The 15523-nt window shown below is 37.1% G+C and overlaps 1 protein-coding gene across 1 annotated transcript in view; it reads left to right on the plus strand.

The window, feature by feature from the left end:
• The window catches only part of Spink5 (serine peptidase inhibitor, Kazal type 5), a 68692-nt gene extending 54087 nt beyond the window's left edge, over nucleotides 1-14605 (plus strand). Inside the window, exons 22-32 of the mRNA NM_001170606.1 lie at nucleotides 518-584; nucleotides 1256-1383; nucleotides 1545-1623; nucleotides 4614-4741; nucleotides 6041-6113; nucleotides 6854-6943; nucleotides 7043-7170; nucleotides 7738-7834; nucleotides 9139-9269; nucleotides 11545-11635; nucleotides 13348-14605. Coding sequence (NP_001164077.1) covers nucleotides 518-584; nucleotides 1256-1383; nucleotides 1545-1623; nucleotides 4614-4741; nucleotides 6041-6113; nucleotides 6854-6943; nucleotides 7043-7170; nucleotides 7738-7834; nucleotides 9139-9269; nucleotides 11545-11635; nucleotides 13348-13365 — 1030 coding nt within the window. The 3' untranslated portion in view covers nucleotides 13366-14605. The remainder of the gene's footprint in view (nucleotides 1-517; nucleotides 585-1255; nucleotides 1384-1544; nucleotides 1624-4613; nucleotides 4742-6040; nucleotides 6114-6853; nucleotides 6944-7042; nucleotides 7171-7737; nucleotides 7835-9138; nucleotides 9270-11544; nucleotides 11636-13347) is intronic.
• The last annotated feature ends 918 nt before the right edge of the window (nucleotides 14606-15523 follow it).

Below are 15523 nucleotides of genomic sequence, written 5' to 3' on the forward strand. Positions count from 1 at the left end.
CCTCCCTTTTGATATGAATGCTGGAGATTTGAACTCTGGTCTTGTGTCTGTGATACAACAATTTGCCAACTCTCTAGGGAATTACTAAAGGTTTCAGACCAGAGGTATAATGATAGTTAGGATTGCTCCATGCTGTGGCATTGTAGGTATTCTCTATTTTCAATGATTAATTTTGTTTAAAAGTTATGGCCTACATTTGTTTGAATTTCTGATTTCTTTTTTTTTGTAAAATCTATTTGATGCCATGCTCTAAGAAATAATAACATGATGATTTTTTTATCTCAAAATCATGGAACACTGCTCTAAGAATGTGAACTAAGGCTGGAGATGAGTTTAGATACTAACTGTAAAGACTGTAGCCGAATATGATACTGAATTTTTGTTGAAGGGAGTCTTACCCTAGAATCTTAGTAATAGGACAGGCTATAGCTCTCAAAGAATAGCTATAGAAAGTGCCCCAGGCCCTTTATCCTTGCATTTGTGCCAACAAGATGACTATCCACCCTTTCTCTCATAGGCGGAGAGAAATGGAGGAAAAAAATAAAAATTCTGCCTCAAGGTCAAATGGGACTGAAACAAGAAAGGTCAGTCATTGCTGAGGTTTGGATGGGACTTTGTGGTTTATGCCATCAAAAATATGGGAAGAAGTTATCCACATGGTCAGTGGACATCTTCGATTTAGGATATCAGACTAACATAGGATTTTATGTTGATGCTATAAAGTTACTACAGATAACGGTTCACAATAACGCAAGCTACTGCTCTTCCTTCCTGGAGATGAGAGGTTTAAAATGACCCCACTAAAATCAAGGTTTAAGTGGTGCTCCTTTGTGGAAGCTCCCAGGTAGGATGTTTCTTCTCCCTCTCTGACTTCCAGGAACTATCTGCCTTCATTGATTTGTGGCTGACTTTCAGCCACTATCCTTACTCAATCTGATTTTCCTTCTGATACCAATCCCTCTGCTTGAACGCAAACTTTTGTGATTACAATATGTCCTCCCTGTTAATCCTAACAAGTGTCCCCACTTCAAATACTACTGATTTTTACTCTTAATTCTGCAGTTAGTCATAACTGATAAAGCAACCTATTTACAAACTGATAAAGCAAACATATTTACAGGAGATGAATGATCTCCTGACATAGTCCTGGCTACCTCTGCAAGGTTAAGTGACTGTGAGACCTTTGAATGGAAATCTTTGTAAAAATACTATATAAACACAGTATGTCTGATTATCGTCCCTTATATATTTTCAGGATGTATGCGACCAGTTTAGAAACCAAATGAAAAATGGGAAACTCCTGTGCACTCGGGAAAGCGACCCTACCCGGGGTCCAGATGGCAAGACCCATGGCAATAAGTGTGCCATGTGCAAGGAGAGATTGTAAGTTTTTCTACAACAGAGGGGTGCCGGGCATCCAGATAGAATAATAATCACATTGCTGCAGGTTGAGCAGAATAGCAACTGTTGTAGAAGTGAGTCCTGTAACTAATGAGATATTTATTCACTTTAGTAGAAATGTTTCTTCCAATCCTTTCTCTCAGGGAAAGAGAAGCTGCTGAAAAGAAAAAGAAAGAGGATGAAGACAAGAGAAACACAGGAGCAAACAAGAGCAATAAGAAGGTAATATTTCAGACATATTAATGTGAATTTGGGGTGGCTCGTGCTTTGGAGAGATGGGTGATGCCTTTGAAGCTGGCATGATATTATCTGTCAGAAAATGATCTGTATTAGTAGAGATGCACCTATGGGAGCCACGGTCAGGCCACAATGAACTAGGTGAATCTTATGAGGGAGGATGCCTCATGTCAGACCGTGAAGTAGAAAAAAGTTACAGACATTCTAAAACCAACCCATTAGCTTACAAAGAAGCCTGCTACATCAGACAGCGTGAGAGAGCTAGCTGACTAAGGATAGGAACCTGAAAGAGACCATAGGAGCCAGAGAGGTAGAGACAGCTCTAAGGTTTGGGAATCCTGGCCACTTATCAAAGCCAATATCAGGAGAGGTATCAGAGTTGTCTGGTTGGAATGGCACACATTTATGGGAAAGTTTTTGCCATATGCATAGGAGACAAGATGCAGAAACAAAGAAGCACATATTTTACACATTTAATTTGCCTGTACAAAAGTTAAAAGGCCAGAGTAACCTCATGTGAGGTAAATACCAGAGCCAGTGAGGGAGGTATGGCCTAATCTCTGATCTCCTAGACTCTATGACTTAGGGTAATGACCATCTTAAACCACAGGACCACCCAAAGGTTTGTTGTAAAGGGAATTCATTTAACTGCTATTTGAAATCCCCATTCTTTTTCAGTATTAGATAGTAAACAAACAAACAAACAAAAGATATGACTAGCTCTGTCAAGAATATAGCATGTCGGGGTTGGGGATTTAGCTCAGTGGCAGAGTGCTTGCCTAACAAGCGTAAGGGCCTGGGTTCGGCCCCCAGCTCCGAAAAAAAAAAGAATATAGCATGTCACTTGAAGTCCTAAAAACAACACTAACACAGCAACACTGCGTTAAATCCACTGGACCAGCAACAGTTATCAAAGTGTTGTGACTAGCCACACAGTGACTATCATTTGAAGCTTTAAAACTCAATTGGGCCAGGGGAAGGAGCTGGGCTTGGGATTCTGGGAGGAAAAACAAAGCACCAAAAATTTCAGTCAAGAAAACAAGTAAATTTGGAGCGTGCATGGTAACATCTCCGTATGGCCCTTTACTGCCACGTAGTGCTGTTTGGGGTTTTGTAACTAGTGCTCACCTGTTCACACGGACAGCACAGAATATTCATTACTATACAGCGTTATCTCACCAATCTGAAATCCCATCAGAAAGATGAAATTGTAATTCTCCATAAATATAAATATAGCTTTTAATTTTGCTAAAGGAGAATAATGGATTTCTTCATGTATGCCAATCAAAATAAGACTATGTCTAACCGATACACACACACACACACACACACACACACACACACACACACAACCATATCTTGCCCATTGTTTAATATTACAACTAAGAAAAGCTCAAGAGACAGAAACTAGACACAAACAAGATCAGATCAATTCCCGAAAGCTGGCAGTAAAATAAAAGTGGGTGCTAATATTCATATTCATGTATGCAGTCCTGTGAGCATCTAGAAAAGAAAATAATTCTAGCTAATGTTTGTGAGACACGAAAAACAGTGAATAGATGTTCAACTCCAGAGATAATTTTAAAAATTCAGTGTATTAAAAATGCATGTGATTGTCTGTGGGTAGACAAAAGTAACTCTAAGTCACTGTCAGTATTTTAAAGATGGTGTCTCCAAAGTCTCTTTGCAGTTAAGGGAAGTTCAAGGTAAAATCTCATGGGATCAGTTTCCTTGACAATGTCTTAAGGTTATTTTTTATTTACAGAAGAAAACAGCTTTATATTCTTATAAACTAATGACTTTGTTCTCTGTCATGTAAAAGGAAAGAAGTAAAAATTAGGAAACTCTCTGGCAGTGGGCTCCTGGTCACAAATCCACTATTTATTTTGATTATTTAATATTTCTGGGCCTTTTACTTTTTTATTAGATATATTTCTTTACTTACATTTCAAATGTTAATCTCTTTCCTGGTTTCCTGTCCATAAGCCCTATCCCCTCCCTCTCCCCCTCCCCTATATGGGTATTCCCCCTATCTGTCCCCCTTACTGCCCCCCATATTCCCCTGCACTGGGGGTCCAACCTTGGCAGGACCAAGGGCTTCCCCTTCCACTGGTGCCCTTACTAGGCTATTTATTCATTGCTACCTATGCAGTTGGAGCCCTGGGTCAGTCCATGTCTTTCTAGTGGTTTAATCTTTGGGCCTTTTATAAAATGTAAAACAAGAATAATGGATGCACATCGCATGAATCAACATGCAATGCACATGATAGAAAATATGTTAAGATGTGATTGTGTAGGCAAGCTAGATTATAAAGTAATGGTATTTGCCACCATGATTGAAACTCTGATTTGGATCCCCAGAATTCATATAGTGAAATGAGAGAACCAGCCAGGTGAATATTTTTAGATTATTCTATATTTTTGCTTGCTTGCTTGCTTGCTTGCTTGCTTGATTGCTTGCTTGCTTGCTTGCTTGCTTGTTTTTGGAGACAGTGTTTCTCTGTGTAGCCCTGGATGTCTTAGAACTTGCTCTGTAGAGCAGACTGGCATGGCAGTTACAGCAATCCACCTGCCGCTGCCTCCAAGTATATACTACCACCACTTGGCTTAACTCTGTACTTTGAACTTGACTTTTATACATGTGGAACAGTGAGTACAATTGTAGACAGGCAGATTCAGGACACAGCTTCACAAACAATTTGTACAAATGAGGTGAGCTGTATTAGTCAGCAAGGGAATTCCAATGAAGTAGACAAATTGAACAAAGTACCTGTAAATCAAAGTCAATCCATGAAATGTCATTTTCTGAATTTTCTTCCAGTTATTATGAGTCCATGCCCCAACATCATGGTTCTTTAGATGGTTAATGTTTAGAGTGAGTCAGTGATAGGCTTCTTCCTCTCTAACTATCCTGATGCTTTTGGTTGATAAATGTTAGGCTACACTGGTAATATGTTTCCCTGTCCTCTTGTCAGGATCAGTGTCATGAATTCCGGAGCATGCAGCTAAATGGAAGGCTGATCTGCACCCGAGAAAATGATCCCATTCGAGGTCCAGATGGCAAGACACATGTAAACAAGTGTGCCATGTGTCAGATGATGTTGTAAGTGGAGAAGCTTACCAATGAGTTTAATAAAACAGCTTGTTTCCAGGAAACAACCTGTTTCATTTAAAAACCTGTGACATTTGGTTTCATACATTACAGATAAATACATCCTCATTCAGGAAAAGTTCAGTAGGTTTTCAATGTACTCAATGAGAAACTATTCTTTTAAACAAGAAACATAATCATACCTGAGGCTTCTATGGTGATACATTTCCAAATCAGGATCTTTAAAGAAAAAGTTTAGCAACTGATGAGAGCCATGTATTTCATAGAACTGTAGTTCACCTTGAATGTTGAAAGAACTACAATGGGTGAAGATGTAAAAAGACAATATTCTCTAAAACATTCTTAAATTTTGAAACATTGTAACTATGTGAAGAACAAACCAAACTAGGGGTTTGAGTGGAATACAACTGTAAAAGTATCTACATGAAAGGGTAAAATAAACAATATTCTCTTTTAAAGATTTATTTATTTTGTTTAATATGAATATGCTGTTGGTGTCTTCACACACACCAGAAGATGGCATCAGATCCCATTACAGATGGCTATGGGCCACCATGTGGTTACTGGAAATTGAACTCAGGACCTCTGGAAGAGCAGTCAGTCTTAACCGCTGAGCCATCTCTATCTCTCACAATATTCTCTTAATAAGCCAAAGTCCTTTAGAACCCTTTGATTTGGGACGATAGTAAAGCAATGGAATCAGTAAATGTTGAGCCTGTTGCCACAAAAGAATATGAATGTTCCAGCCATCAGAAACAACATATATATATATATATATATATATATATATATATATATATATATATATATATACCCCATATGTACAACAATGCTAAGCAACCAGAGCTTCCAGGGACTAAGCCACTACCTAAAGACTATACATGGACTGACCCTGGACTCTGACCTCATAGGTAGCAATGAATATCCTAGTAAGAGCACCAGTGGAAGGAGAAGCCCTGGGTCCTGCTAAGACTGAACCCCCAGTGAACTAGACTGGTGGGGGGAGGGCGGCAATGGGGGGAGGGTCGGGAGGGGAACACCCATAAGGAAGGGGAGGGGGGAGGGGGATGTTTGCCCGGATACCGGGAAAGGGAATAACACTCGAAATGTATATAAGAAATACTCAAGTTAATAAAAAAAAAGAAACAACATATATAATGTATGTCTAGATGTTCTGAAGGCTGAGACAATAACAGAGTGGTTAATGTTTAGTATTAGAAAAATGTTTGCTTAAAGATAATTCAATATAATCCTGGAAATACTACTTCGTTTTCTTTTTTAATTCTGCAGTGAGCATGAAGCCAGTGAAAGAAAAATGAGACATGAAGAAAACTCACGCTCCCAGTCCACAAATGAGGCAGAGGTTGTATTTTAACTAAACCTTCAATACTAAAATGTTGGCCTTATCACTCACCCTCAGAATTTTACCTTTCCATATAGTCTTTAAATAATAAAGATATTAACTTTTTACTTGAAACTTTTGTTTTGAATTTCTTACTTTCTGTCTTAATATAAGATCATACACACACATATACGTATGTATACATATATACATGCATATATATGTATGTACATATACATATGAATTATCCTTGTAAAAATTCTTACAGAATTCTCCTATAGTGTATGTGAATTATTTTCTTCCTGTTTTAGCAGAATTGTGGATTGGAAAACCAAAGGACCCAGATTTATTTCACAACAACTGCATGCTTGTCTTTGACACTTTAAATGTGTAAGGAGGCTCTAGACAGCTTGTTGATATTGACTCTAATGACTCATGTAACAAGCAGACATCTTAAGCCTGCTGTTCATCTTCTCTTTTATGTCTTCCTCTGTTTTCTCCAGAAGACTTTCCAGGCATCTATGAATCAACAGTATATGTGTATTATAATGCTTTCTCTCTTTGCATCTCAATATTCAAAAGAAGATAGACATCTTTGTTCAATCATTCACAGTGACCATCACATTTTTAATATAAACTGCTGTGAGAGTTTCTTTGGCTTAATAGTGTGGAACTATCAGAGGAGGGATGATGGGTGGGCAAAATCAGTCAGAGATGAGGGGTGTCTATCAAGTCTTGTCTTATATTTCCTTGACTTTCAGGACAACTGTGGAGAAGTTCATAACACAGCACAGGATGTCAAACCCAGGCAGGCCAGGAGTTCTTTGCCCTCCATACGTGGGATCAGTGAAGTGAGTAGCAACCCAGACCCACAGATATTTCCCAAAGTGAGAAAACCACCATTAACAAATGAAAAGTTCATACTCACCATTCCCTTTCTCATTTACTAGGATGAGTGCAGCAATTTTCAAAATCTCATAAGTAATGGAAAGCTTATCTGTCCAGAAATGGATGATCCATTGCATGGTGCTGATGGAAGCTTTTATCAGAACAAGTGCAACATGTGCAGAGATGTCCTGTAAGTAGTATCATTATCCTCTGAACCAGACAGCAGGGAACACACACTTTTACTGTGTGTATTCATGAGTCCAAGGAAATCAAAAACAGGACCAAAAGCCACAAGTTGAGAATACTTGATGCAGCAGAAAGAGTCTGGAGATGGGAAATGAAGTTGTGTGTACTTGCCAGGGCACTCATTCCAAATCCTTGATCCAAAAGAAAACCCATTTAAAAATACTAAATTGTATACCTTAGAATATATTAATAATAAGGATCTCATGGGATACATTATTTGATTGATGGACAAACACATTTCAAGATAAGTGGATACTGTGGTGGTTAGAAGCACTTGTGAGAACAATATCAATACTCCTTAGGATTCAACAGAGAATGGCTTTGGAGGTAAGGATGGATTATCAATGTTGCTCAGTATTAGTCACCTTCATTTTTTTTAAAAATACCTATTTCTGGTTAAATCCTGAAGGAATGTTCCCTCATCTTTTCTCAAGACTGTCTATCTTTCCATGAGAATATAGAGCTAATAGTTGTATGTTCTTTTTAAATATATTTTTCTTTCTTCCTCCAGTGAAAAAAAAGCTTTAGAAAGGTCAGGATTTCAAGAAAAGTCATCACAAATTAGATCTACTAAAGAAGATGGTCCAGAATTTTCCAGCTCCTCTCTGGTAAGAAGCTTCTCCCTAGATTTCTCACATCAGCTGCCTTTGTCTCTGGGGTCCTTAAGCCTGGCAGTATCTCAACAGCAGCTGGAGGGAAAGCATTATAGTTATTTGACTGGAGCAGCATAAAAAGAGCCTTTGTTTACAAGTCTTTGCCATATGCATAGAAGGTAGTGTGGCTGAGAGAAAGAAGCACTTAAAAAAAAAAAACATCTCTTTTGTCATCACAGAAGATAAAGACCAGAGTAGATCCTGGGGAGGTAGAGAGGCCAGAGTTAGTAGGGCCTAATTCCTTGAGTATTGAATCTGATCCCTTAGAGAAATCAGTATCTTGAAGTGGCAGACAGAATACAAACGTTCATTGTGAAGGTAACTAATTTTTTAAACGTGAATATTATTCTAGCATGATTAATGTTCTAGAATCCTTCCCAGAACCATACCCCAGCTCATATTGTTAAAGTGTCCTTTTTACTGATTCATTCTTGGTTTCTTCTTGCATTCTTCTAATATTCTCTTGCTAAAAGAAACCAAAGCTTGTAAGTTATGTCCATCCAATATTATGTCAAATAATATGTGCATTCGAATAATATATATCACAGCTGTCTTCTTAATCATTGACTCAGAGGCAATTAGGAAAACCAAATCTTCTCTAATCCCAACAACCCCTTGAAAGTTCTTAAGAAACTGCTCTCAGAGACTGAAGGAAAGGCCATCCAGAGACTGCCCCATCTGGGGATCCAGCCCCTACACATACACCCACCAAACCCAGACAATATTGCTGGTGCCAAGAAGTGCATGCTGACAGGAGCCTGATATAGCTGTCTTCTTGAGGGGCTCTGCCAGAGCCTGACAAATACAGAGGCAGATGCTTTCAGACAATCATTGTACTTTGAATGGGGTCCCCAGTGGAGGATTTAGAGAAAGGATTGAAGGAGCTGAAGGGGTTTGCAACCCCATAAGAGCAATACCAACCAACCAGAGCTCCCAGGGACTAAACCACCATCCAAAGAGTACACATCGACAGACGCATAGCTCCAGCTGCCTATGTAGCAGAGGATGACCTTGTTGGGTATCACGGGGAAGAGAAGCCCTTGGTCCTGCCAAGGCTCAATGTCCCAGTGTAGGGGAATGTCAGGGAAGGGTGGTGTGAAGGAGTGGGTGGAGGTGGGAGGAGGGGGAACACCCTCATAGAAGCAGGGGGAGAGGGATGGAATAGGGAGTTTATGGATGGAAAACTGGGAAAGGGGATGACATTTGAAATGTAAATAAAAAATATTCAATAAAAAAGATACTCTGTTTTACCTGTGCAGGACTCTCACATGTGCAAAAACTACCGAATATTACCCAGGGTGGGATATCTTTGCCCAAAGAATCTAAACCCTGTCTGTGGTGATGATGGCCAAACATATGCCAACCCTTGTATGCTCTGTCATGAAAACTTGTAAGTACCCATATTGCACTATCTCTACTTCCTGAGTAGGGATTTCTATCTATAATGCTGCCAACATAATGCACTGATATTAACTACATCTATTTAAAGGTATCTATTAACCACCAGCCCAGATTTCAAAATTTGTGACTTATCCTTCTCATGTTTAAAACAAAGTATATAATAGTATTTCTTTTAGAACTATTGTTTTATATATATTCCTTTATAAAGTAGGAGATCAGAATGGTGATGAGATCATAATGGTTGGAGAGCATCTCTATAAGCCCATTCAAACTCAGGCAGATTCATGAGAGTGTAACACAGTGAAGAAGAAAGCATTTGGGAGCCATCACACATATGGTTTCTGTACCACCTACAGCATCTACAATAACTGTGCAAACCAATGACTGTACAAACCAATGACTGTAAGACAGTCATTGCTTTCCCATTGCCTCTAAACCTTTCTCATAATGGACCTAGTACCATGAAATAGAAAGCATGTCTGTTCTAAACTTTATTACTGTCTGTAGATCTTGGGTGATTATCCCATCCCTTGGAGAATCAATTTATTTGTTGAAGAAATTTGATCAATTCCTTAAGCTGCTTAGTTCACTGGCTACTGAGCAGAACTTGCATATGAAAGCATAGTTTAAGTCCAAAAAGTGTTTCATTCTTTCACCAATTGTTGTAGCTTTGTCAATTTTATTCTCAAATGCTGACTACACATTAACTTCTCATTGTCCCTATACACATCACTCACATTCTCTCAGCTTTCCTGTGACCAGTCTTCCTTGGAAGTATGGTGGCAATGCTTCATAATCAAGTGTGAATATGAACTCTATGCTTACATGCCATTGTACCTGTACATACACCATGGGGATATGTCTTGTATCAAGTTTTTATAACCTGATGTGGATTCATGTTTGTCTTAGCACATGGGTGAGCCTGATATAGAGAGCTCAACTGATTTATCAAATGTCACAAAACTCATTATACCCTTGCTTTTCTGAGTCTAAATAATTGTGATTTTCCTAGTGTATTATTGGCATCTCAAATGTAGTAATTCCACTCCCATTTGTGAGACTGGAACCTCCTTTGATAATATCAAAATGGGACATAATGTATGGATTCAACATCTATCAGTTCATGGGTTTCCTGAATACATCAATAGAAATTAAATATTTGTTTAAGGAATGAATTGACCTTTCCAGAAATTCAGTATATATACTGAATTCTACCCCTAAATCCTTGATTGACTTTTTATTATGAGCCTAAGGACCTTTATCATTGATATTATTTAGTCAAACTTTTTATTAACTATGCCAACCCAGGGTGACCTTCTAATCAAGAAAGCTTCATGGACAGAAACTTATGTAATATAAGGTTAATTAGTGCACCTCAGGTGTATGCTGTGGCTAAGGAACCTAAGAGATGCTTGTTTTGAAGACATGTTTCTCATAGAAGAGAGACCAATTTTTTTCTAAGGGTTTAGATGAAACTATAGTGGAGCAACTTCACATTAGGCAATGTCCAAAACCAAATTCTGCTTCTGCGATAGACAATGGATCTGCCCCCATTGTCACAGATGAGATGTGGAATCTTCCTTTACAATATTTCTTAAGTGAGGGCTTTTGAAGGATCGTAAAATTCTCTCAAATATTATTCCAGGTTCTAAAAATAACCTTGTATAATCATTTTGTTCTATTGTCTATCCCTAAAATGATATTATAAATACATGATATAATCAAATTTCTCTCTAGGATCTAATCTTCTCTTCTAAGAATACAGTCACATGGACTAAGTGAGATGGTTCAGCTGGTCGTTTCCACCTGCCTACCTGAATTCAATCACCAAAACCTACAGTGAAAGTCGCAAATTGGTTCCCCAAAGTTGTCCTCTAATATTTACATCTATGCCAGGCTACATGAATGCCAGTGCTCAAAACACACACACACACACACACACACACACACACACACACACACACACACACACACATTCACATATACACAGGGACACACACAAAGTCTAAAGATATTAACATTTATGAAAGATCTTTTATTAAGAACCTATTGATTCTATCATGGTTGAAATGTGATGAAATAAGCTTTGAGGTACAAGGGTATGTTAGGAACAGAAAAGAGAGAGAGTACACGTAGATGTACTAACAGGGAAATGGTTTTATCCTAATTTCAGTTTGCAGGGTACTACCTACCATATTACCTACATTTGTCTCTTATTATATCTGTGTATTTTCCTATCATTGAAACATCTCTTCTTTTTTTAGGATGCGTCAGACTAATACACACATACATAAACAAGGAACATGTGAGGAGAACAGTAACCTGGAAGCAGTGTCTGCTGGCACACTTGCCTCTGTGAGTTCACTGGCATTTAGGGTTAAGGTGGTAGTTGCTGTGCGTCCTCTTTTGGTTCCATTTTACTGGGAAATGAGAATTGGTCTGACTAGAGGAGTCACACTAGTAGGTTATATGACTCCAGAATTGGCCACATTATTACAGAATGATTAAATATTAATTGGGGCATGTGGTAATAAACATAAAATGAGACAGAGACAAAGGGAGGCAGATATTAACAGCTGGATCAAAACTTTTTCTTTGCAATTCTCAAATCTCCATATTGCAAAGAATTTAATTTTCCTCGGTGCTAGAAGATGTCCTCTTATTTCAATACCTAACAGTATATTTGAAAATACATTATTTACTTTGGAATTATCTCTGATTACTCTATCTAAAGTCTCCTTTTCCCAAGCCAGATGACATAAAACTTGATAAGGTAGAAACAGCTAAACAAAAATAATGTGTTATAATTAGATAAACATGAGTTTGATTTTGCATTTTTGATGTTTTTCATATAGGATAGTTTTAGTGAATCACATTTAACTCTTAATATCTCAATGAAGTATTGAAAATACTCAATATATATTGACTTAAAAATATTTGTCACAGTGCCTAAAATTAATGTAATTTATCATTTATTATTATTGTTGTTGTTGTTTTTGTTGTTATCTGAATAAATAACCCAAAGAAGAAGGAATTTAAGAAAAAGTCTTAACTATGAACTTAGAAGAAAAACAAAGTGGACAGATATTATTTAATATGAATAAATAAATTAGCTTAACCAATTGTATTTCAAGAAAATTATTTATTTACATATAATAAATACTATTTAATATTGATATTTACCAGAAATATTAGTTATTATAATCCGTCATACTTTCACATAAAACTTGAGAAATAACAAAATCGGTAAATATCCACTTGATCTGCAAACCTTAACCAAGCCAGCTCCCTGAGGTGGGAAAGTACAGGTGGGGAGATTTCTGGTCTCAGTTCAACAGTGGGAAGACACAATGTAATTGGCTGAGAACTGGGACCTTCTATCTCCTTTCCACGTGAACTTGCATCTAACTTAGCTATGGTAAGTCTTTACATACCCATAAATAAAAGTAATTAAACCAATTTTAATCTTTGATTGTTTGGCATTTTATTGCATATTAATTCTTAGTGGCTTGATTCCTATTGTATCCAAAGAATAATACTCTTCTTCCTCCTCGTAATCCCACTTAAATACATTTCTGAGAACAGTGAGATTCCAGTAATTTTCTGAAAGTTCAATTTAATAGAATAGCCTTGGACTATGCTTCTCTGTAATTCTCATCCTGCGTGGATCACTTGACAAAAACTACTTTACGTGAAACTTATCTGCAGGTTATACAAAACTAAATTTCTTTAAATGAAGGATTGCACCAGAGGCATGATCTAACTTGACAATTTAGAAAGTCACTAAATTGTGACGCACATATCCTTATCTGTGGGACACTGGTAATGACAGTGTTTATTATCATGAGGGAACATCAACAGCAGAGTTAAGCCATGTTTGTTTTGTGTTCACCTCAATATTTGGTGTATAGTAGATGCTCAGGTAATAGCAATCACAGCACATGGAATGTGAGCAGAATTTGATATCGTTAGGTCATGGCACAAATTAATGCACTGTTTTATGGTTTGACCATATCCTTACAGTTTCAATGAGTTCTAGTACCTAACCTATCCATCTTCTCTTTTAGGAAAAAATGATGCAATGATTGGTGAAATCACAGAGAAAAAGCTAAGCTTCGATTCTGAACTGCCTGTCTTTACCAACTGTGTATATAAAGAATTCTTCAAACTCATCTTTTTACTATAGACAATAATACAGAGCTGTTGGTACTGGACTCAACTGGTTTTCAGTCTTTCCATCTCTTTCCTTCTAGACTCAGTGATCTGAGGATGTGCAGAAATCTCCACTCAGTCTATGCTCTGGAAATCTGATCACAATATTGTCTATCCAGCTGCCTGTTTAATAAAAGTAGACACTCAGCAGAACATCCTTCTGGGGATTTGTTTATCACTGCTAGAAAATGGGAATATTTTTTAATAGTAGCTGAATATATGGTGCCCTTTGTCTTACGAAACACAGTAGTAGGCAAGTTGTTGCCATCATTGAAGAGGTGGGGCAATATGGGCTCTCAGGCAGCCAATATATGTGTGAAGCTACCTGTTAGCATATCCCTTAACTAGTGTCTGTATTTCCATAAACATCATACCTCAATTATATAATTGACATAATCTCATATCTAATTATTTACCTATTCATAATTGTTTTTTTTAATTTTTGAGATTATCCCATTGCTTTCTACATACAATGTGGGAAAAACAAAGGAAATGAATCTACAAATATATGTAAATCTCTAGATTGTCAATCTCTAACATAAATGTTGTATGATATATATATAATTTAAATTTTTAGTTGTTAACAAAACAACTAGATAAAAATAATTATAATTATATTATCTAGCCCTATATATCACTCACTAAGTCAACTAATACAACTATTTTATTTAATAAACCTTTGATACTGATGTGTATTTTCCACTATTAGTACCTCTAGTGTGGACCAGTCATATTTCAAGTGTTCACTGGCCACATGGAGATGGAGGTGGCTATAGTGGATAATGTAGCTATACCATGATACCATGGAATAACAGAGATGGGAAATCTGAGAAGGAATACATGTATTGGATAGGGATGACATTAAACCAAACTTGTGGCTTCAGGATCTCTGATGAAACTCTGCTACTCTCAGAGTTTAGTTGCTGGTTTTCTGTGGCGGTTTAGGTACCAGATGCACACCAGAAAGTTCAGAGAATCTTACATACCTCCAGCCACTCTCAGCTACAGAAAAAACATGTTCAGAGTGAGACTGACCTATCTGGATCTAGGAAGTTATTTTTGTATTTTTTCTCTGCTCTTTTGTTTTTATAAATAAATCTCCACTAAACTAAATATAGGATTTTTATGATTGTTGTCTTTTGTAACTGAATGAAAATTGGTCATTCTTTATGCTCTATTTTTCCCTGTCATCAAGAACGAAGAATGGATGAACTATATCCATTTGTCAAGCATGGTGGGGTATTTTCCTGGTAATTCTGCTATGAACAGGATGGATACAGGGATTATCTGATGTATCTCTTTCTTGCTCATATGTAGGATATCTCTCTTTTGTGAGCTTTTGGGAACTGTATGTCATGTCATTTTGAATATTTTATTGATGTCTAATCAGGAATTTAATATTTCATATTAAATACAATATGCATAAAATTCCTTGATTTAGCTGACCCATTATATTCATCATGAAGCTTTGTCTCATATTCAAATGTATTAAGAATATTGGCCTATAAGCAATATATGAGGCACAGATGGCACAGATGAGTTTAACTTTTTTTGTTTTGTTTTGTTTTTTGTTTTCAATAGTTTAATGGTATTCCATTGTGTAAATGAGCCATGTTTTCCATATCCACTCATCAGTTGACTGACATTTAAGTTGGTTCACGTTTCTAATTATTACAAATAAAGCTGAAATGAACATAGAGAAACACATATCCTTGAGATACGATGGAGCACCTTTTGGGTATATATATGCCCAGGAGAGATAAAACTGGGTCTTCAGGTAGCACTATTTCTAATTTTCTGATAAAACACCAGATTGACTTCCAGAGCAGTATCACAAGCTTGTAGTCACACCAACAACTTTTAAATTTAAATCTTTACTACCAAGATGTCTCCTTTTATAAGAAAATGATACACAATAACAAAAGAAAAGAAACAAAGAGGACCTATATTTACAGCCCTAGAAAGTGAGCTGAATTTGGAATGGAAGGCACACTAAAACCCAGAGGTGGATCCTTCAATCCTTTCTCCCTA

Source organism: Rattus norvegicus, chromosome 18, assembly GCF_036323735.1.
Source record: "Rattus norvegicus strain BN/NHsdMcwi chromosome 18, GRCr8, whole genome shotgun sequence".
Classification (NCBI taxonomy): domain Eukaryota; kingdom Metazoa; phylum Chordata; class Mammalia; order Rodentia; family Muridae; genus Rattus; species Rattus norvegicus.